At 34.3% G+C, this 24,414-nt stretch overlaps 3 protein-coding genes across 5 annotated transcripts; 1 reads left to right on the top strand and 2 right to left on the bottom strand.

The window, feature by feature from the left end:
• Window positions 1–2,711: 2,711 nt before the first annotated feature.
• Window positions 2,712–3,323, bottom strand: LOC104104983 (FCS-Like Zinc finger 8-like). The gene has a single exon (XM_009613207.3). It carries the CDS (start codon window positions 3,321–3,323, stop codon window positions 2,712–2,714), a length of 612 nt encoding a protein of 203 aa, XP_009611502.1.
• Window positions 3,324–9,763: 6,440 nt separating this feature from the next.
• On the top strand, window positions 9,764–10,204 carry LOC138907991 (uncharacterized). The gene has a single exon (XM_070198620.1). It carries the CDS (start codon window positions 9,764–9,766, stop codon window positions 10,202–10,204), a length of 441 nt encoding a protein of 146 aa, XP_070054721.1.
• Window positions 10,205–17,337: 7,133 nt separating this feature from the next.
• LOC104104977 (F-box/kelch-repeat protein SKIP30) lies at window positions 17,338–23,918 on the bottom strand. Of its 3 annotated transcripts, XM_009613201.4 has the most exons (5): window positions 23,598–23,918; window positions 20,923–21,002; window positions 20,805–20,847; window positions 18,842–19,055; window positions 17,338–18,769 (listed from the first exon to the last, which is right to left on the bottom strand). In XM_009613201.4, the coding sequence occupies exons 4-5, from the start codon at window positions 18,977–18,979 to the stop codon at window positions 17,942–17,944; spliced, it is 966 nt and encodes a 321-aa protein (XP_009611496.1). In that variant the 5' UTR covers window positions 18,980–19,055; window positions 20,805–20,847; window positions 20,923–21,002; window positions 23,598–23,918; the 3' UTR covers window positions 17,338–17,941. The 3 variants fall into 3 exon arrangements, with proteins under 3 accessions (XP_009611496.1, XP_009611495.1, XP_009611494.1); XM_009613200.4 differs by having other exon boundaries at window positions 17,338–19,055; window positions 20,927–21,002; window positions 23,598–23,916; XM_009613199.4 differs by having other exon boundaries at window positions 17,338–19,055; window positions 23,598–23,916.
• Window positions 23,919–24,414: the final 496 nt, after the last annotated feature.

Raw genomic sequence — 24,414 nt, forward strand, 5'->3', positions numbered from 1 at the left:
ATAACAAATTAGTATTTAAAATGTGTAAGTTGAAAAATATTTTGCGGGTGGGGTAAGGGGGTTGGGGTGGGAGGGGGAAGCAGAAAACACAAAATTGAAAATACAAAAATTATTTTTTTTGCGCGGGGGTGGGGGATGCAGGAAAACAAAAAAAAATTTGAAAATACAAAAAAAAAAAAAACAAAGTAAAAAAAAAAATTCGGGGGAGGGAGGTGGGGGTGTAGGAAAACGAAAAAATAGAAAATTAAAAATACAAAAATAAAAAAGTAAAAAAAAATCGGGGGAGGGGGTGGGTGGTGCAGGAAAACGGAAAAATAGAAAATTAAAAATACAAAAAAAAAAAAAACGAAGTGAAAAAAAATTTGCGGGGGTGGGGGTGGGGGTGAGGGGTTGGTGGGTGGGGGTAACTAAGTAAATTTCTAGATATGTTGGGTTGAGATCCCTTTGTTTTGGGGTGAGTTTCATGGGTTGTATTTGGGCTACTTCATGGGTCAGAATGGGCTATAAAAAATAATGGGTTAACTTGGGCTCAGCCCAAATTGACTCATGAGCTAAAATGTTGTAGCCCAACCCATTAATCTCTAGGCGAGTTGGATGGGTTTGGGCTCAAATTACCACCCCTAGATGGGACCAAGTTATTTAACGAATGGAGGGTAAATATGATCCAAAAATATGATTGTAGGAGTAGTAACACTAAGAAAGTGAAATTAGCTTATTTTCAAAGTAGAGGAGCAAATATGACCTTTTTCTGTATATACAAATTACAAGTGATAGTAACATTTCTTTTTACTCACTTTCAAAAAAGAATATTCCCTCCGGTCTACTTTAATTAATTTTTTAGCTTTTTTTTTTGTAGTTCACAATATTTTATTTTTCCAAATATCAAGAAAGAATTAGCTTCTTTTTTTCAAAGTTGCCCTTAGAGTTAAGAGACAAATTGCATTTGTTGTATTTTTAATGAACAAACTAAGGTTAATATGGTCAATTTCATTGTGGATTAATGCTAAAAGGTGAATTCCTTAATATGTGTGGGAAAAAAATCAAAAAAATCAATTAAATTGGTCTAGAGTGAGTAATATCTATCACAATTTTGAAACAATTTAACTTAAATTTTTTATTTTTCTCTTAATAAAGACAAGCTTCTATATATTTGCACAAATGTTATGACATGTTTAATATAAGACCATGAATTTTAAAAAATTTATGATCACACAGATATTATATATTTATACAAAATTGAAACTAAGAGAATAACTAGTAGAATGTCCATTTGTACAAGCAAGTCGCACTATAATGATGCAGTGGGTTAATAATCACTTGATGATCTATTAGTTTCATAGGTAGTATTTATCATGTGTGACTTGGTATATATTTATCTTAAAGCTGATTAAGACTTCATATTAGAACTTCCTCGGAATTGTTTTTGCATAAATGAAAGCCTGATACGACATTAGTTAACTTGGTGGATGAAGCTACATGATATGAGAGAAAGAAAATGGAAGATTGGTTAATGATGAAAGATCATTCTATAATAAGATGAAAAATCCAAAATGATTTGGCACACCTCATTAATTTCCTACCATTTCTTTAATAGTCAAGAGCATAACTCACGTAACTTTTCCTTATCTAAAATCTTCAATAATAGAGAACAAACACAGATGACAGAGGAGAAAATAAACTTGATCAAGAATATTGCACCTTTTGTTGCAAATTAATATATGACAGGTTTAGCATACCATATCATCACACTTACTTCTTTGTGTATCCGAAGTTAATTTTATTTTTTTAAAAATTTTACATATTAAAAGACTATATTTTAGTACAATTAATTATAAGAATCATAATAATAAGACTGACCGAGTCTTTCAATAATACTACTGCTAATAATAAAAAAACGTGATCAAGAATAATAATAATGACAGCGGAGAAAATAAACTTGATCAATAATAATAATAATAAGGCTGGAAGAGAAGAGAAAAATCAAAATGAGTTTATCTACATCTTCATTCATTCATGATTACAATCAAAGTTAGAAAATCATATCCCCTTTAATTTAGAGTTGCCAAACTTCTTTCTCGAGAAACTAAAGACAAACATGAAAAAATCTCGCTAACGGCTAATCCAAAAATCATCATCCAATTGCTGGTTCTACATTACCTAATTCCTGGCCTTCCAAAACCATATCTTTGCAGCGGAATCCAGGATCATTGCATCTTTATTCATTTGGAGTGCTATAATGTTAAACAGCTCAGAGATATAATCATTGAATATTCAAAGTTTAAGGGGTCGTTTTGTAAGCGGGATACGTGTGGTACTAAATTTATACTCCGTTGACGCTATAAATTTATTCATAAACTGTCAGCGAAACATAGTATAAACTTTGTCCCAAACTTAATTCTGAATATTTCATTTTATCCAACTTATCTCATCAAACTTGATATTAATTTATCCCACATTAATCCACGTATCAAACGACCCTAAGAACCTTAAATATTTGTACACTGTTTTTCCTTGGATCAACTCTGCAATAGTGGCAATTAATAGTGGCGTGGGGGACGTAGATAGAATTTTCACCAATGAAATAAAAAAGTAAACACGTAAATAAGTAAAGTGAATTAAAAAATAATTGACAGGTGAAATTTTTGGCAAAAGGGTTCGAATGAACTCTTCCCCCTAGCTCCGCCGGTGAGTTGAACACTGATTCTCCCATTTCAACTCAGACAAGTTCCAACAACACAATTATCAAATATATGGGTTGTTTTTGGATTAGGACCGTGAGTAATTACACAAGTGTAGTCCTCAGAACTCTCCATCTCCCTCAGACTTAAGCCATCTGCAACACCCCTCCTACAAGAAGAATCTTTTTCTAATTCTTTTAATGCAGTGAATGAAGAAGCTAAGAGTTGAGAATCCCGAGTCTTGATACCAAAATCAGTAGGGGAAGCAGGACTTTGAACTTTAAGCTCTGTTCCAAACAGAACCATTTCCTCATTCTCAATAGGATCCAAAAGAAGAGCAAGTTTAATACCTTCTGATTCCAATTGATAATTAGTGATTGAATTTGCACAGTTTCTGTCATAGCCAAAAGGGTTGCCAAGATTGAACATTTGTTTGCCATCAAGAATGGATTTTGGGCTATTAATTCCAGCTTCAACTACATCAGATAGGCTTCTGGTCAGAAATCCATTGAAAATTCTTGGAGAAATGGGTGGGTTTGTATGATTTTTGGTGGGAGATATTGGAAATGAAGTAGCGTTGTCAGCCATAGAACTTTGCTGTTTGCTGCTCACTGCTCTTTTTGAATTGTTCCTCAGCATCACCATTTAACATTTAAAAACTTTCCTCTGAAAAAAATGAAGACTTTAATAGAAGATGGATAAGCTAAAGATACTTCGCACTAATTCTTCTATTTGCCTTTTTTTGAGGGTGAACTGTATAGTGTACTTTTAGGAAAAATAAGTTATTTTGCCCACTTCAGTACTTTAAAGTGAGTCTCAGCTAATTTATGGTGATATAAGTTTTGTCCTTTTGATTGAAAGGACGGGAGGGGCCAATAATAAAAGTGATAATAATAATGTAAAGGAAATACATCTCTTTCTCTTCCCAACACCCCACAACTGAACTGCACTTCTCTCACGCTTCCTACATCTCTTGATTGCACGCACTTGGAGGTGAATATCTCGGGATTCACTCTCAAGAATACACCCGTTATTTGGAGCGACAATTAATCTTGCTAATCAATTTTTAAAATGTAATAGTCAAACCAATAATGTTCTTCAGGAAATAATGCAATATCGTTTCAATCTCAAATAAGTTAGGATTGACTCGCTCAAAGAAAATAACGTAAACTCAAAAAAAGAAAGACTTTACGATGTTCTCTGTCTCTAAGCTTATTTCCTCCTTCCCTTTTTTTCCTAGCTCTAGTTATATTTTTAGGACTTTATATATTATTGGCAATGGTAATGATGCAATTACTTGAAATGATCATTATGGATGATGAACAATAACTAGACAGTGATGGTGGGGTGGTCCTTTCTTCTTTTGACGATTGAATAGACTTTGAATAGTACTTCTTCTGACCATTATGGATGTTTCTCCCTTTTCTTTTAACCTTAAGGGAAAGTGAGGTCTTTCAGGATTGCTCTTTGTATCAAAGTCCAATAAAATTTAGCTTATATAATTATAGTATCTTCGATACTAAACGTTTTATTTGTCAAAAAAATTGTTAGTAATAAATAACATGAATGAAATAGTGGAGGTGCTAATTTCTTGATAGCATAAATCAATTGCTAATTGAGGTCAAAATAAGTACAATACAGAAATACAGATAGTTAAATATCGCGGTATCAATTAATGATGAATAATTTGTTAAATGGCCAATTTCACATTTCTATATTATATGTGAACTACCTTTCACTTAAATAATAATTTTTTTGTTCATCTTTTTATATAATATTTTAAAACTATAGTCAATAATTAGAACAAATAACTAAAAAATATTTACGAATTTAAATAGAGAGAGAGAGATAATTGATAAGAGTCAATAACATTAATAATTTTGCAAACATAAAAAGCAAAAGTAAAATGTCATATCGAATTTTTTATCCTTCGAAAATAAAATTCTTATTAAATAAAAAATTATTATTAAATTTAAATATTCAACACTTGAAATGAGATAATACTAAAAATTTAAATTAAAAATATTATTTCCTTTGATGTAAATATAAATAATTAAGTTTTTATATTTACTAATAGCAAGAGAATTCAATTCAATTCTTTTTCAAATTAATTATATACAGAGTTTTATATGTTCAAGTTGACAAAACTCCTTACATACATAAATTTATTTTCATAAGAAGAATGTTGGTGAAGAAAGAATTTTTTTTTTTTTATAAAATCTATTATAGTATAGTATTAAAAGTCAAATTGGCTAAGTGCAAACTTGAAGCTATATCTTAGTATAAGACAAAATGTGAATGAGTTCTCTTTTTTTTTTTTTTTTTGCTTTCATTCTAACAAATAACAACTCTTATATTTTTTTATATATTAATTTATTTGTTGTAAAAGTTATTTTCTTAACATTATAATTTTTTTACTTTACGCTTGTGAGTTATAAAGTTTTCCATAGGAGCCGCAGGGCCAACCGTAATTCCAAAATTTCTAAAAGATTTAATTTTCCAATTTGTATTACTTCACAAAGTTTAAATAAGAGTGACTAAACTATTTTGTGTTACTTATTTATTTTTAGTATTAGGTCACAAACATAACAATAATATTCATGAGATATTTCTACAAACTTCTCGAAAAATCACAGAGGATTTATGCGACGCATAATTTCTTGAATAATTATAATAGCTATATTAGATTAACTTACATTATTTTCAGGAACTTTTTTTTTTTTTTACTTTTTATTTTATGACTCAATTATATTACTATTTAATAATACTTAGATAATTTTTAGAAATTATATACTCATTGATATAAGGTGTACTAGAGACAATCTTCGTACCTTTACTCAAATGTTCCTTTTATAGTATTTACTTTATTTATTTTGGTTATAGGATATTTATTTATGCTTAAGGCTAAAGTATTACAATAGTGTTAAAGTTTCTAGCTACATCACCAGTACCATTAGTAGGGATAATATAGTAGAACCGGATTTTTTCTTTGAATAGGCTAGCTAAATAGGATATATAAATATTTATTATTATTTTAAAATATTTTCTAAATTTATGTTCTCATAAATATAGGATACACGCGCAAAGCGCGTACCTAAATATATATATATATATATATATATATATATATATATATATATATATATATATATATATATATATATATATATATATATATATTGACTCTCATATCTTCACGAAGAATTCAACAATTATATCGTTACATTATCCGTGTAAATTGTTACTTATGCGACAAGAAGTTTTACTCTCTTAACGAACAATACTCAACTTACCACTAGTACTAAAAACAAAGGTGTAGTATAAGATATAATTGAAATTCAGAAAAGAACTTTGTTTCTACAAGAAAAATGAACTTATAATAAAAACGTTCTAGAACAGAAAAACAGCACCATATAGCATTTAAATCAGTTAAGCTGAAAAGTAAGAAAGAAAAGAACGCAAAATCAAATTAATTAACCAGCTCTCTAACAAAGAATAAAAAAGAAAAATATATGATGCTAAAAGGTATACATAGAAGAATAGGTTGATTGTTTAAAGTGCAAGATAAATATGTAATCTGTGTAACAAATCATCGTCGGTCAATAACCAAATATTAAGGATGAATGAAAGAATGTGTCCAATCTAAAGTAGAATAGATGAAAGTATAGCTCGATTTAGACTTTGCACATGACATTCGAGGGAATTATAATTTTTCACTTGTAGCAAGATAAGTTTGAACTACCAAAGATAACCGCCTATCCCTATGCTTTATAGATCAAATCTTGGATCGATAGACATTTTTTAGAAGAAGAAAAAAAAAGGCATTGATTTTTTTTTCCAATTTGAACAAAAAGTCAAAGCATTTTGTTATTACTAAACTGAAAATCTCATTAAAGCATTGATAATTGGACTATGACGTTATCAATATATCAATAATATCTTTCCTTGGGGATTTAGGTCTTTGATCCGGTTGGGTCATTGCCCCACTTACATGGCCATTTTTTGTATAGGCGTATTCTTGTTAGAAACACTGATTTGATTGAAGAGAGAGGGGAGGAAAATGTCACTTAACCAATGAGGGCACTTTAGTCATTTCACTCTAAGTTAGTTACTCTGTTAGTTGTCTGGAATTAAGTTAGTTAGGTAGTTAATCTCACTTAGCATAATTTAACTCACTAATATATATTCATATGTATTCGCCATATCACACCAACTTTCAATAATGAAGACTTATCTTTTCTCTCTCTCTAACTTCTCTCTATCAAGTTGCTCCTACTTCTCTCTTCTCCTTCATTCTCTTGTTCTTAATTTTACCTTCTGTACTTCAAATTGGAGCATGGTATCAGAGCAATCAAAACAAGATAAATCAGCTTTGAATTGATCCAATTCTGCTTCCGCAATTCAAATTCAGTTTCTGTAATTTCGTGTTTGTATCGACAAATTCAAGATCAGTAAAGATGAGTTTAAACAACGAATAAGATACCGCTCATTTGAGTCAAACAGCTGGAAATTCAACTCAACCTACTTGTATAGATTGCAATCATCCTCTGTTCCTTCATCCCTCATACGTGAGTGGAATACAAATTATTTTCTTTCAACTAACAGGTATCGAGAATTATTCAGTTTGGTATCGATCTATGCGTGTTGCTCTGTTAGGAAGGAACAAATTAGGGATGGTAGATGGTTCTTGTAAGAAAGAAAACTTTCCTGCAACTATGTGGAACCATTGGGAAAGAGTAAATGCTATTGTGTTGTCTTGAATCATGAATTCATTGAATAGCAGTCTTCTTGGTGGTATAATGTACGCATCTAACTCACAATCTGTTGGGATGATCTATATGAAAGATTTTATAAAGTAGATGACTCAAGAACATTCCATTTGCACAAAGAAATAGCTACTTTGGCCCAAAGTACTTCCTCTATATCTGTATATTACTCAAAATTGAAGGATATGTGGGAAGAAATTGAGGCATTAATCCCAGTTCCCGGAAGTGACTGCCCAAGATCTAGAGATTATGTGGTGTATCTGCAAAAACTGAAGGTGTATCAATTTCTTATGAGTCTTAATGAATCTTACTCTCAAGCTAGAAGTCAGATTCTCATGAGAAGCCATGTTCCAACTGTCAATCAAGCATATTCAATAATCATAAGTGATGAAAGTCAAAAGGCAGTAGCTGTCACGTCTAGGATATTAGGTGCAAATTCAGTAATCACTACAGGAAATTATGATGTAGCAATGTACACAAGAAATATGGAAAATCAGAGGTATAAGAAGAACTATAATATTCAGTGTGAATTCTGTAAACTCAAAGGTCATAGCAAGGAAAACTGCTTCAAGATAGTTGGCTATCGTCCAGATTTAAAGTTCAAGAAGAAAGGAAATGTTAGAACAGGAGGGTCAGCATCCTATAATGTTCTTGCAGAAGTAACAAATCATTAGCCTACTATGAACTCGATGGACACATACCAGCAAGCACAAGCACATATGTCTAACACTTATCAGAACTTGGAACGGGCTGATAACTCACAGTCGATGCCACAAATAGGAGCTTTTACAATATTAATATGAACAAATATTACAAATTCTCAACAAAACTAACACTGAAAACAACAACAATACCTCTGCAGTAAATATAGCAGGTATGAGTACTGCTTTGTTGGTCTCAAACTGTCCAAAAGAGTGGATCATTAACACCGGTGCAACCAATCATATGGTATCTGATATTGCAATGCTAAATCAGAATTCCATTGTTAAGAACACTAATCCTAAGAGGGTGTATCTACCCAATGGTGAAGTATCTCATGTTACACACACTGGAACTAGCTCAATTTCAGCTAGGAGTATACTTAAAAATGTCTTTCATCTGCCTTAGTTTAAGTTTAATCTAAGAGTTAGCTTGTGCAATCACCTTCTACCCTCATTTTTTTGTATTTCAGGATCCCTTCAATGGGAGGGTAAAGGAGATTAGTAAAGAAAAAGATGGACAATACATATTACTGAGTCAGCTTGCTAACAAGGATATGAACTACAGTCTACTAGTCAAGGAAGTGTTTACTACTGAAGATATAAACCTGTGGCATAGAATATTTGGTCATGTGTCTCTAACTGTTCTTAGGAAAATGCTTTAGAATAAAGCTGAGTCTATAGCAGAAGTAATAAATAAATGTGATGTTTGCCCTTGTGCAAAACAAACCAGATTACCTTTCCCAGCAAGTAGTATTAAAAGTACTGAGTGTTTTGAGCTAGTTCATATGGATATTTGGGGGCCATACAAGATTCCTACTTTTGATGGAAATAGATTTTTCTTGACTATAGTTGATGACTTTTCCAGAATGACATGGATCTACTTGTTAAAATTGAAATCTAATGTGTGTGTTGTTATTTAGTATTTTTTGAGTTTTGTTCAAACACAATTCAACAAAATAGTTAAGGCAATTAGAACAGACAATGGCACAGAATTTGTTAATACTATTTGCAGTGATCTGTTCAAGAAATTAGGTATTATACATCAGATGACCTGTGTTTATACTCCTCAACAAAATGGAGTAGCTGCGAAAAAGTATAAATACATCTTAGAGGTTACTAGAGCTATCAGATTTCAAGCCAATATCCTCATTAAATTCTGGGGTCACTGTGTTCTAGCAGTTGTGTATATAATTAACAGGCCACCTTCATCAGTTATATGTGTTTTACCTTATGAAAAATTATATAAAAGGAAACCTTCACTCAATCATCTAAGAATACTAGGTTGCATGTGTTATGCCAAAATTATACAGGAAACTGACAAACTTAAACCAAGGTCCAAACCTGCAGTATTAATGGGCTACTCAGAGGTGCAAAATGGTTATATCTTATATGATCTTCTAGCCATTCATTCTTTGTAAACAGAGATGTTATTTTCAGGGAAGATGTTTTTCCCTTCAGGAAAACTACTACATCTTCACCTCTTATATTCCTGACTAAACTACCTCAACCTATTCTAGATAACAGGCAATTAGAAGGTTAGAATCAGCCTGTGTTTCATTCTCAAACTCCAAACACTGAAATCTATGATGCTAACTATACAAATAATGAAATATATCAAATGAACTCTGATATACAAGAAAGCACAGAAGCATTACATAATATTCTAACTACTACAAAAACAATTGACTCACATACAGAAGATAGTCTACAACAGAATCAATTTTCACTTGATCTTCCTACAGTCTCAGTTGAAACTCAACAGGCTCAACAGATAACTGCTACTAGAAGATCTGATAGAGAAAAACACCCTCCTATATGGATGAAGGATTTTGTCTCCTTAAATGTTCATCATGATGCCACCTATCCTATCTCCAATTACATGTATTATGAGAATATTTCATCTAAATATAAAGTCTACATCTCTACATTCTCTTCAACAACAGAACCTAACTCTTATGCAGAAACACTTAGAGATCCTAAATATGTTGATGCAATGAAATCTGAAATTGAGGCTCTTGAAAGCAACCATACCTGGGAAGTTGTTTCTCTACCAGAATGAAAAACCCCTATAGGATGTAAATGGATTTACAAAATCAAGTATAAAGCTATAGGAGAAATAGGAAGATTCAAGGCTAGACTTGTAGCCAAAGGCTACAGTCAAAGGAAGGTATAGATTACCAGGAGACTTTCTCTCCAGTTGTAAAAATGGTGACAGTTAGGATTGTCTTAGCGATTGCAGCCTCCAGAAAATGACATGTACACAAAATGGATGTCTACAATGCTTTTCTACAAGGTGATCTCCATGATAAAATCGATATATGTAACGACCCGACTAGTCATTTCGAGTATTACAACCCAGTTTTCTCATTTATATCTCAAATTATACTTTACAGTTGTTGTTTGAATTGCCAGGGCAATTGGTTCGGGTCCAGTGAGATTTTGGAATGAATTGGAACATCTAGTTCCAAGGTTTAAAGCTTAAGTTAAAATAGTGACCGGATGTCGATTCTTCAATAATATATGGTATCACATTAAGCAAATGAGCTCCAAATTCAATTTTTATTGAAGTATTAGATCCGTATTGAAATTACGGAGCCATAGCAAAAAGAATCATTAAATTCGGACATCGTATGAGAGAGTTATGCCTATTTTCGTGTCTGGAACGATTTTTCCGTCGCCGCGAGCGCCCAGGGTAGCGTGGGGCGCTAGCCCTGGCGCTGGGAATTTTGGGATACTGGAAACTGCGCCACAAGCAGCGCCCCACACTACCTGTGATGCGCGAAACAACTGAGAGTTTATAAAATGGGATTCTTGTCATTTTTACTTATTTTTGAGTTTATGGAGCTCGGTTTAGGCGATTTTTGGGCGATTTTCATCGGAAAACATTGGGGTAAATGTTCCTTATCCTATATTAATTATATTTTATGATTCCATATTCATTTACATCATGAATCCATGAATTTATGGAAGAAAAATTAGATTTTTATAAAATCTTCCAAAAATATAAAATGAAGATTTGAATGTCAATCCGATGTCGGAATTTGATAATTTTTGTATGGTTGGACTCGTATCGGAACGGGTGTTCAGATTTTATAACTTTTGTCGGTTTCCGAGATGTGGGTCCCATGGGCTATTTTTGAGCTAAATTTTGGATTTTTATGAAAAATTAGTATTTTCATATGGAATTGATTCCTATACCTCGTGTTGATTGTATCGAATTATTTTGACTAAGATTCGAGGTGTTCGGAGGCCGAATCACGAGGAAAAGGTTTATTGGAATAAAGAATTTGTTTGGATTGAGGTAAGTAACTCTTCTAATCTTGGAGTTGAGGGTATGAACCCTGAATATATGTATTTTGTGAATTGTTGGGAGGTGGCGCACATGCTAGGTGACGGGCGTGTGAGCGTGCACTATAGAAATTGTGACATAATTGTTTATGTGGAATGTTATAGTTAAATAACCTTGGTATTTTCCATGCGATTTTATGTGTTAAAGAAATTGAGCTGAAAAGCATATTACAAATCATGTTGAGGCTATGTGCCAGTATTATTAGGACCCACAGAGGTCATATTGCTGTGAATTATTGTGTTAAATTGAAAATTCATACTCAGTCATATTCATTTCATTGCATATCACAACTCAGTTTTATGACTCTATTTTGATGCATAAAAATATTTTGGGCCGAATGCCCTGTTTTACTGAGATGCCCGAGTGGCTTGAGAGGTTTATGACTGAGTGAGGCCAAGGGCCTGATTTATGTTTCATATTCATGGGATCGGGCTGCATGCCGCAGCATGTTGCATATTTATGGGATCGGGCTGCACGCCGCAGCATGTTGCATATTCATGGGATCGGGCTGCACGCCGCAGCATGTTTGATATCGGCCGAGGGCCTGATTTGTGAGGATGAGTGTGGATCGGGGCTGCCCGCCTGCAGCATACCTGAGTGAGGCCGAGGGCCTGAATTGTGAGGATGAGTATGGATCGGGGCTGCCCGCCTGCAGCATACTTTATTATTATCGCACGTGAGTTGTCCGTGCAGATTATAGCGCTTGGGATGAAGGATCCCCTCCGGAGTCTGTACACACCCCTAGTGAGCGCAGGTACCTACTGAGTACCGAGTGCCGAGTGCTGAGTGACTGGGAGGCATGAGTGATTGTGAGGTATGCCCGAATGGCAAGAGTGATTGTGAGGTATGCCCGAGTGGCAAGAGTGATTGTGAGGTATGCCCGAGTGGCACAAGTGACTGTGAGATTTTTGCCTGAGGGGATGTATATGAGTGATATTCTTCCTGAGGGGCTGTTTATGATTTTATCATTGAGTTGCATCGCATTGGCATGCACACATGACATACAGGCATAGAGATGTATTTTTCCTCATGCTGTACAACATCACATCATTCATGATTTCTCACACATTTTTGACAGATGGGCATAGTGATGCATTTATTTTACACTGGTTATCCGGAAGGAAAATGAAACATCTTATTTATTATTGACAAGATTTTGGGAGAAATTTATTGTTTTCAAACTATTTATATTATTGGAAACTTCGGCAAACGATTTGGGTTTTCACTGAGATAATTGAAAGGAAGAACTATAATTTTTGAAATCATTATTTGGCTGAGTATTTTATCCCTAAGTTATTTCTGGTATTATTTGCTTTATGTTGTTATGGATTATTGTGTACTATTGGTTGTGGACCCGACCTTGGTAGAAACTCATCACTACTTTCAACATACGGCTAGGTTTGTTACTTACTCAGTACATGGGGTCGGTTGTACTGATACTATACTTCTGCACATTGCGTGCAGATGTTGGCTGTTGTTGTTGTTGTGCTCGATGGTTGCGGGACTTGAAGATGTACCTGCATTCCTGTTGTAGCTGCCTCTTGTTCAGGGTAGCCTTAGATTTATAAAAGCTCTGTTTATATATTATTCAAATAGACTATGTATTTATTTCATTTCCGCTTTGTATACTCTATTCTTAGAAGCTCATGATTTGTTCTACCAGTTCTTGGGGAGATGTATCAGTTTTAGATAATTTCTTTTAATTAATTTCATTGGAATTGGATAGTTGAAAATTGGCTTACCTAACGGGTTGGGTTAGGTACCATCACGACTAGTGGGATTTTGGGTCGTGACAATATAGATCTTCCACAAAGATTTAAGAGTCAGGGGGAGTATAAACCAGTATGTAGACTCAAAAAATCCTTGTATGGGCTTAAGCAAGTACCAAGACAATGGAATGCAAAGCTGACAGAAGCCTTACTAAAGTTCCAGTTTATTCAGAGTCCATTCGATCATTCCATATTTGTAAAGAAAACTGACAGTGGAACTATTGTAGTGCTAGTTTATGTAGATGATATGCTTTTAGCAGGAGACAACCTAAAACTGGTGCAAGACACTAAAGCAGCTCTACAGCAAACCTTCAAAATGAAGGATTTAGGGGAACTAAAATATTTTTTTGGGATAGAATTTGCAAGATCAAAACAAGGAATTCTGATGCATCAGAGAAAATACTCCTTGGAACTTATATCAGAACTTGGATTAGCAGCATCTAAACCTATCAATACACTTATTGACACAAGCATAAAGCTCACTACAAGAGAGTTTGATGAACACTTCTCCAAAACTAATCTGGCAGAAGATGAACTACTAGCATACCAAGGCAGGTATCAAAGACTCATAGGTAAACTACTATACTTAATAGTTACTAGGTCTGATATATCTTTCAGTGTTCGGACACTCAGTCAATATCTACAACAGCCAAAAAATCCCACATGGAAGCTGCATTAAGAATTGTTAGATATATCAAGAGTCAACCAGGACAAGGCATTCTATTGTCTAGCAACAACAATGAAACAGTTACAGCCTTTTGTGATGCTGATTGGGTAGCTTGTCCACACACCAGGAAGTTAATCACATGGTATTTGATCGAGGTAGGTGATTCACTAGTCTCATGGAATTCCAAGAAACAAACTATAATATCCAGAAGCTCTGCTGAAGTAGAATACAGGAGCCTAGCATCTACTGTTGCTGAGTTAACATGGTTACTAGGGTTAATGAAAGAGATTGATGTAAAAATTGATCAGCCAGTTACTATTTTTTGCGACAACAAAGTTGCTATTCAAATGCCAGCCAACCCAGTCTATCATGAAAGAACAAAACATATAGAGATTGACTGCCATTTCATAAGAGAAAAGATTCAACAAGGCATGGTAAAAACTGAGTACATTCCTACAAAAGAGCAGCCTGCAGATATGTTTACAAAAGGATTGAACAGAGTGTGCAATATCAGTATTTGAGCTCCAAGCTAGGGATGTTAAATGTCTTTATGCCCCTAGCTTGGGGGGAGTGTTGAGAAAAATGTCACTTAACCAATGAGGGCACTTTAGTCATTTCACCCTAAGTTAGTTATTCTGTTAATTGTCAGGGATTAAGTTAGTTAGGTAGTTAATCTCACTTAGCATAATTTAGCTCACTAATATATATTCATATGTATTCGCCATATCAGACTAACTTTCAATAACGAAGACTTATCTTTTCTCTCTCTCTCTCTACCTTCTCTCTATCAAGTTGCTCCTACTTCTCTCTGCTCCTTCATTCTCTTGTTCTTAATTTTATCTTCTGTACTTCAAATTTGAGCATACACACTGTTTTGATGTCACATAAAGAAATTTTCATACTCGATTTGGACATGAATATTAGGTTATAATAGCACATGTAAATTTATTAAGAAGTATAGAGAAAAAGTTTCTCTTTTAAGAAAATGACACATTTTTCGGAATAAAAGGCATAAAACAAAGAGAAGGATATTAATTTCGATATATAGAGTTTAGATAACCCTTTTCGACTCTGTCACCTAACCACTTGAAGGATCAAAATATCCTTTTACTATCACATTTTGCTACATTTTATTAAATACTAAAAGTTATAAAAAAAACTACGACTTTATAGTATTCTTTTATGTAATTTAAATATATAAATCTCACTTAAAATGAAAACGAATTGATCTTCGAATTAAATTGAAAACTAAATAATTTATTGACCCTCATACTTCAAAGTCCGAACACCACCATTCTTTTAGAATGGAACGAGGTATTGTATTTTGCATCGAAACGTTTTAAATTTCAAAATTTTAATAAAATTATAGTACTTGCAAAAGTACGTCAAGCCTTTTAAAATGCCAATAACAAAACAAAGCGATACACAGTTTTGGATAGGGGGACACCTCTCCCCCCTATATTTAAACTTGAAAGAAAAAGGCCAAAGTTGGCTTCAGTTTCTATTTGAGCACTTCAACTAAGGTCATTACCTATTGAATACTTAAACTCTAACAAAAATGTACCTATTGAACACGAATGCTGACATGACATAGTATGTGAAATCACACCCTCTTTTGAGAGCGTGGAAAGGAAAAGCAAAGAAAATAATTTTTTAAATTTTAAATTTTTATCTTCTCTCCTAAATTTTAATTTTTGAGTTTAATTAGGAAATAATTTTTTGTTGTCATCACCTTTAGGACAGCTCTCCCGATAGCCACGACCTCCGACACCAACTCCATCTCCTTTGATTTGGAGTTCTAATTTCATTTTAAAGTTGGATTCCTTCACTGAATTGATTTTATTCATCGTTTTTGCTACCTAAGAATCTAATTTGAGGAGAAAATTTTGACTTCCATTGGAGCATCGAGCTTGAATTAAAAAAAAAATAGATCTGAAAATTCTGAGTAAAAATCAATTGGTTGTTATAGATTCTAGCCGGAAACATTTGTTAGAATCTGAATCTAAAGTTTGAGTGCATTTTTGAGCTGGTTCGAATTGGATTCTTGGGTCAAATATTTCAGAGCTGCTCGACGAGGAAGATGACCTGGGTTTCCTTAAGTTCGAGTCTGTTTGATCAAATTAATTACTGAATTTTGTTCTAATTGTCATTCAGAGTCTATAGTTACATTTGAGTTCGATTGGAGATGTATAGGTCGAGATCGGATTAACAGAAACCTAAGCAAATTTGAAGAACACCAACTCAGTTTATTTTAATTTGTTATTGATTTGTTCGGATAATTTGTGGTTGCTTCTACTCATTATTTGGAGAAGATGGGGCAGGAAAAATTTGGCCAGTGAGGAGTTGGGGATGACGGCGGTAAGGACTACGCAGGGTTGGGGACGATGCAGGCAGGAAATTTTTGTTTTCTTTTATTTTCTTTTTTTCCCTTCAAAGTTTAGCTTTTTCTTGTCTTTGTTGACATGTCATTTTATCATTGGTCTTGTTTGCCAAGTAGATAGCAACTGATATTCACGCACCAAAGATGATTTGAGATTATCAAAGTTGTGTTTAATAGATACACTTTTGTTGGAGTTGAAGTATTCAATGCACCAAAGATGATTTGGGATTATCAAAGTTATGTTTAATAGGTACACTTTTGTTGGAGTTAAAGTATTCAATGGGTAATGACCTTAGTTGAAGTGTCAAAATGAAAATTGAAGCCAACTTTAAGGGCCGCGTATATATTTGGCCAAAAGAAAAATTAGATAGTATCACATCATTGTAGGGATAGTAAAAATAATATAAAGTAAATTCTTTGCTACTCTTTTGTACACCAAATAAACAAGAGATTGTGGTAGCTTTCAAGTTGCCATCAGAAAATGGCAACTTGTGACCCAATTATATTATTTTATATATATAGAAAATGAATAAAGGATAGGGCATTATCAGCACTTTAGATTTTATCCAAGGGAGGGAAGCAATCAATTATGCAGCAGTCTCTTTCAAGAAAAGAAAGAAAGGTTCCACATTGTTCATGTCACATCACTATTCAAGCATTAATTACTTGCTAATCAATAAGGGGGGTTCACATCATTATCCAAGCATTAATTTCTTTTATTGGTAATTATGATGCCTTGTTTCTGTCTTGTCTTCTTAGAAGGGAGAAAGGGATAGCTCATATATGACTCTGCATTATTTAATTGATTAACTACCCCACCCCGAAAAAAAAAATACTACAGTCTCCCAAGTTCTCCTAGAAATCTCAATTAAATCATCACGGATAATAGTGCACATCACTAGACTAACCAAGACAATTATATGTGAATTAAGTGCAAAAACGACATTATATATGTCACCTGTCAACCTGTCATTCAGCCTAATCATGTCATATTTCTATTTTCTTATGAATAGAGCAATAAGAGTAATAATCCAAGTAATGTTAACAGATTGCCAAGATTCATGATATACATCCAAACTCAATTTCAACGATAACTGATTATAAAGGTAGCCTCCTACTGGAGTGCACTCATTCCTGTAACGAGAATGCAATAATGCTCCAGCTTTACCCGAGGCCAATACTCCTCATAACTTGCACCACTAACACATCCTGTGGCTGAAGCTGAACTATGATTTGGTTCTAATACATGGACTTTTTTGTTCATTTGACTAACAGGAAATCACCAAAAAGAAAGATTAAGGTACACTTGATTGAAAATAAGACAAAACATGCCCACTGCTTTTATAGAAAAGAATCAAGTAGCGCAACGAGCTAATTTATCTCCAAAATTTTAGAGAAACCTTGATGCAAATACATGTATTTTTCATGTTAAAATTGCCAGTATTCAAGGTATGAACAGAGCTTCACTTCAAAAACCAACAGCTATGAGCAAAGAGGATTCTACATGCGAGGTAAGGAAGCGGCCAGAAAGATACATCTCACACCTAGCACCTTGCCAGCACAACTCAAACCCTCTTTGAAGCAGTTTATCCAAAGAAAACTGCAACGAAATTCAATTCATTATGCATGACCTATATTCTCATCTGCGTGCAGCCAAGGATCGTTCCTCTACACCTTGTCATTGGATTAACTTGACGCCACACTGACCTCTCACTTCCGAGCGTCAGAACATCAACATCAGAAATCAATTTAATGTCCCAATTCCAGCGCTCTGGTCCAATAACCCCTCCAACGATATAGATATCATCTCCCAGACCTATCATTGCAAAACCAATTCTTCTACGATATTCAGATGCCGAAACTACCATCTTCCGTGTTTCTCTTTCCTGCTTGTAAATGAGCCAATGACTCAGTACATAAAGCTCATCCCTAACGACAGCCATGGGGCCTTGGAGCCAACCATACTCATGGACTGTCCAACCTTGCTTCACATTTTCCAGAACCTGAACAGTTGACAAACCTTTGTGCAATACGTGAACTTTACCGGCAATAACCACTCCCGAGCATGCAGAGTTGTGTGTGCGATGGAGATCAGGTATCGGATCCCAAACATTATTCTCGGGATCATAGATTTCCGCTCTTGATATTGATTTTCTGCAGTTAGTAAAACCCCCTGCAACAACTATCTTCCCATCAAACACACAACAAGCGAACATGGCACGAGGCACAATCATAGATGCGCAGAGACTCCATTCTCTGGTTACCGGGTCATACGACCATACCTCATCAGTGGCAAAACTCCCATCTTGGTCACCAGTTAATGGATCCACAGCATCACTGCCACCACCTAGAACAAAGAGTTTTCCAGCAGTAGAGACCACACCAAAGTGAGCAAGATGTCTGATATTCGAGGGAAGAACAGGGAGGGTAATCCAAAGATCACGCATAGGATCGTAAAGCTGCCACAAATTATCAGGGTCAAAGGCGCAGACACATAAAAATTCTTCAGATGAATTGACCTCCTTTCTTGCCTTAAATAGTTCGCGACTTCGAATAGCAGCTTGCCAGGAACGGGAAACAAGTTCTAGTTTGGGATGAAGATATAACGGAACCCGTGCAAGACACCTGAGTGCAACAGCATCAGGGAGCCCTTCGATGAGTACAGACATTACGGTCAAGCTCGCATCTACCTCAATCAGGAAATACTGAAGTGATGGTGATAACTGTTATTTTTTGAAAGTCAACCTGAAACATTAAAAAGACAAATTAATGTAAAGACACTATAAACCATACAGCTGTACTGAAAATTCCAAATGTCAATTATCTTTATCCATCGATCCCATGACCAAAGCTCCATGTGCATTCTAAATGCCCTCCCCCCACCCCCCCCCACCCAATCTTTATGTTCATTTGGACATGTAAGAAGAAGACAACAGGCCACCTCTCTCCAGACACAAAAAAGGAGTGGGAAAAAAAGAACCTTTAGTAGCACGAACAACAAACCCGCAGGGTTGAAGAGGGAGACAACAAAGAATTTGGTTTATCAACTGCACTCACGTCCCCCTCTATTAGAGATTTGACTATTTGATATCCTCGTCAGGCACTAACAGAAGTGCTACTACATGGAAAAGTCGCAACAATCTTTCTAGAGCACAAAACTTTCATTTGGAAAAGTTAGATTTAAAGACCACCCAATAGGAGAAATGAAAGATTCTCCTTTATAATTTCAATATGCCTCATAAGATCCAAAGCACCAGAGAATAGTGAAGTCACATTAGCATAGGCAATGACAAACTACAGACCTGGAAAGCATTTTCGTTGCAGAGCCATATTAGTCAAATATCATCTGTTCTTTTTATTTTTTGCCGAGAAGGCAAATATTATATGTTCTACATCTATGAACCTCCAAATCATTTCAAAGAGAAGAAAGCTTTTTTTAACAAAGACTAAGAAGGCACCGTATCAAGTACTTGACGTGTCAACTAATTTTCCTGATTTTAGCAAAAGAATATAGCCCTACATGAAGTAGCTACAAAGTCCAAAACTAAGCCAAGTTTTAATTGTGATTAAGGTCTTATACGAGAGACGCCTAGTGTAAACTTGTTCCAAAATTAATCGACTCTTCAACAATCCCAACGTGATGAGCAATGATAGGTAGCATTTCTTTTCATCACTGAACAATTTCCTCGAAAATAGCCTACTTCAATACTCCATTATTTAAAAAGTAAGTTGATATTTTTTCCTACTTCCAACCCAGAAATGCTTTAGAGTGTTATTTAACTTTTGGCAAGAGTTGATGGTTGACACCTCAATAAGTACCGAGTGCTTTAAAATTAAGCAGATCTTATGGCTGGAGAAAATGTATCATTTTCTTTTTGACGAGAAGTAATTGGAGTAAATGAATCTTTACAATATCTCTCAGAAATTTATCACAGTTGATGGATTCACATTAAATTTGCTAAAAGAAAACCCCAAAAACTCAGCTTGCATAAACTGACCAATGAAACTTCTGGCGGACCTGATTTCTCAATGCATCGACAATTTACTATGCCTTAAAAATGCTCATTCGACAAAAGCATACAACTGTATTTTAGCAAAACCCTCCAAACAGCTAGATATACATATTCAGATGTGCTGCCAACCTGATCTCTCAAAATAATTTTGGAACTTAAGAGATAAAATGTACATCTATATTATCAAAATTAATAAATAAATTAATAATAATCATGTACATCTACAGACTCTGGTTGTATCTCATCCCAGAGCGGAGAAAGCACTCGTAGTTTCCTAGAAAAGGGTGAAAAGGGCAGGAAATTTCAAGGAAATCTAGGGGAACAACCAAAGATAAAAGGGGAAAAGACAGTTAAAGTATAGAATAATATGGCTACCACAAATCCTAAAGTAATAATTTATTCAATTTGCATTATCTTCCTTGTCAGTATGTTAAGTCTGAAGACAGCTAAAATGTTACTACCAATTACTGTAGTTAAATACCTGGGCAAAACTGTTCCCTGTGTGATATCTCCTCAGCTACTTTCTGAATAACCAAAATAAAAATGTTAAACAGAAACTAAAAAGACAGTTCAGCAATAAACTCTGGTCGTGACATCACCTACAGATGCGACCACTATCCCTCTTCCTTCTTTGCACATGGTAGAGTAAACAGGAATTGCTCCACCAAAATTCAGCAACCTGGATCGACATTTGGGGAGATTAAGAAAATAAACTTACAATAAAGTTAAGGTACATAAAGATAAGATTAAGTGTTGGAGGATGTAAAAGAAGCAAAAGATTTCCTATTAAAGCTGAAAAGACACCAAATTAAAGTTGTACTTTCACTTGATTGAAACACCTTCCCTTCAAGGAAATAATTCGATTTTCCTTACTTAAAAAAAATTCGAATAGCGAACGGATTAATTTGAAATAATATTTATCTATTTAGAGATTCCCTTGCTAGTGGAGACATATTAGACAGAGAAACTGCCAGCAAGAAGGAAAGAGAACATTAAGACATGGAGAATAAGGTTAACCAAGGATGGATAGAATGCCATCAGTTGACTTGGTTCTTGTAATGGTGAATCAAGTTTCTCCCTACATTACAGCCCCCAAAGCATGGCCTAAAAGCAGAGGAGTTGTTGTAATAACCTCTGAAAACAAAGTTTGAACCCCAGCAGATGCGACACTAGGTGATTCTTCCTATCAGTTTAACCCTAGGTGGTCAGAGTTATCTGATACTTAAATTGGTGGGAGGTAGCACGAAACCTGGGAACTAGTCAAGGTGTTCTCAAGCTGGCCTAAACACTATAGTAATTAAACAAAAAGGATAATCTCTACATTATCAAAAGCAGCATTTGCCCCCACTATAAAATAAAACAGGACAAGGAAGCATTGAAAGGACTCAAAGGAGCTTATCCATTTGTACTTAAAAGAGCATTATCAGCGACCAAAAAGTATAACAATGGACCTTTAAGCCCCTAAAGCATGGAAAATTTAAATAAGGGAAATTTAGGACACAAGTTTCATTGTATACAATCCTAGAAGTAGCGTCAAATAGTTCCAAAAAAATTGACTGTGAGAGATTTAGGACAAAAGTCATGCTATATACCCTACAAAAAGTAGTAAAATTTTATCCTATGCCTATACAAAAGTCCTCATGATAAACCATTTCCATTTTGGGACTTCCTGTTTGTTTTGATTGGAAGAAGGAAAGGGTAGTTATAGATAAAGCAAATCTAACACAGGAGAAGTGGAAGGCCAAATAAATGAAACAGCCAAAAAAGAATGCTAAGAGGTCATTTTAGATCCACAAATAAAGCAAAGTAAGAAATGATAGGCGACACTGACATTGAGGAATAAGCATAAAACTAAGCAATTATCACAATCAAATGCGGAAATCTGGAGGTATTATACAAGTATAAACGATTAGATCCGACAGAATGTGCAAGTAGAATACATAAAAGTATAAATTGAGAGGAGGTTGCTGAAAATGATTTGGCCATGTCCGATATAGACTTCCAAATGCACCGGCTTGTAAGTGCCACTATGATGATTGAATGTGTCAAAAGGGGGACAAGGTACATCTAAAATCATGCGGTCTTAGTCTTAGATAAGAAGAAAACACAATAAGAACAAATGATCTATATAGGCAATACACACTAGTTTGGATTAGGATTATCATTGTGTACAACTTACATTATGTTCGGCATTTTTCAAGAATCTTTTTACTTTGGTTACAGTATCATACAGTGGCAGAACCAAGATTTTGAAGTCATGGTGCTCGCCGAAAAAATTCCAAAAGAAGAGGGAAAAGGAGTTTAGTTTTGGGTGCTCACACAATGCTTATCTAAAATTTTTGATAATTGCCTATTTAAATCTATTAAATTTGGTTAAAGGCGGTGCTTAAGCACCCATAATACTCCATGTAGATCCGCTACTGGTATCATATGTTGGCTTAGAGATAATTGTGAGATTTACATAACCTCTAGTTGTAGAAACTCTTGATTTGTCTCGGAAAGAAAAAATTTGAGTATTAAAATGAAAATAGGCCCAAATCGAATGGTATGGATCATATTCCCGACCCTAGCTAGTTTTGAGTTTGACGCACAGTTGTTGTTCTCTTGAGACCCTCCAGCTTAGTTCTTTAGCCGCAATAATAGAGTAGTAATATATACACCAGCGGCGGAAGCAACAATGACTCAGTCATATACTTAATGTGTCAATATAGTAATTGGACAAAAATCCCATACCTTGATGACAAAAGCCTCATAAAGGGCTGCATTGCTAAGTTGCTACAACTATGTGTTTATTTATTTGGAAATGGAAATCAAAAACCAATTCTTTCACCCATCCAGTTAAATATATTCTGTCTATAAACTAAAAGGTTTTTTTTAAACCCAAAGGAGTCACTTTAGGAAAATATACTAAAAGTACTAAGATTCAGAAGCTCATAAATGGTTGCATCTATAGATTATCAACAAAGAATTGAAGATCAAATGGATTTCTAAAGCTAGGTAATTAACTCTGAGCAAACAAAAACACCCAAATCTTAACATGATGAATCAAATGATGGGCAGCTGAAAAAGTACATAAAAATCATTTCCAAATTAAAACCCAAATCCCTAACATAAATAAAGAATTATAAAACAACAACTTTGGGTGTTTCAACAATTGGGGAAATGGCCAATCTTGAAAAGCAAACAAAATGTTTATGCAAATTCCAAAATTGAGTGCACATCAATCCCGATTCCCAGCTGATTAAGATGAAATCCAAAAAAGAAAATGATATACCTGAACCCGAAATCCCTGCACCCTTTCAACAACTACAGCTGAAACAAGATATGTACCGATGCCTTTTCTTGAAAAAAGTATTTGTTGTGTTACAAATGAAGAACAAAAAAATCAATTACTGGGTGTAATAGATTAGCTTTGGTTTTGTAACAGAAACAATTTTGATTATTCTTTTGGGGAGAGAATTGGATGGATACGTTTTTTGCAGTCTTTGTACGTCAGGCGAGAGTGTTTTAGGACAATTACACAAAAGTGTTTTTGGAAAGTAGATGCGTTTACCCTAAGAAATTAAAAAAAGAATAGAATTAGGCATGAAAGGATATTCCCTCAACATTTTTTTCTTTTTTTATTCCATATTGGTAGTACTATTTTTGGAGCTTGACATAAAAAAATTACTTTGAAGATAAACGTGTTTATCAAAGTCGATTTCATTTCCAACGTCCTCAACATTTCTTTTCTTTAGGTTGACATGTAAAAGAGTTTTTCCTTAATTTCTTTTGGCTTTTAATTTTTTTTTTATTGTTATTTCTTTTGTTTTCACATATCACTTTGTTGTTCAATGTTTGTTAGCCAGTGTTAATGAATTTCCAGCTAAATACACTTCAGTTTTTCTTAATATCATCTTGATTATAGGAATCTCCTTTTTAAGTTTCTTTTGGAGGTACAATTTGACCCTTTTTTGCATTTAAGAATTTATGTGGGTACAATATGTCTCATCTTCCTTCTTCCCAAAAGAAAAAACTACTTTTCAGTGTCCATAAATCTTCTTCAAATTGTTTGCTTAAGAGTTAAGATACATATAATTCTTTTTACTAGA

This window comes from Nicotiana tomentosiformis, chromosome 1, assembly GCF_000390325.3.
Source record: "Nicotiana tomentosiformis chromosome 1, ASM39032v3, whole genome shotgun sequence".
Classification (NCBI taxonomy): domain Eukaryota; kingdom Viridiplantae; phylum Streptophyta; class Magnoliopsida; order Solanales; family Solanaceae; genus Nicotiana; species Nicotiana tomentosiformis.

Bases quoted from the DNA above. Each gene is read 5' to 3' on its own strand.
- LOC104104983 (XM_009613207.3), bottom strand. From the start codon at position 3,323: ATGGTGATGCTGAGGAACAATTCAAAAAGAGCAGTGAGCAGCAAACAG.
- LOC138907991 (XM_070198620.1), top strand. From the start codon at position 9,764: ATGAACTCTGATATACAAGAAAGCACAGAAGCATTACATAATATTCTA.
- LOC104104977 (XM_009613200.4), bottom strand. From the start codon at position 18,979: ATGTCTGTACTCATCGAAGGGCTCCCTGATGCTGTTGCACTCAGGTGT.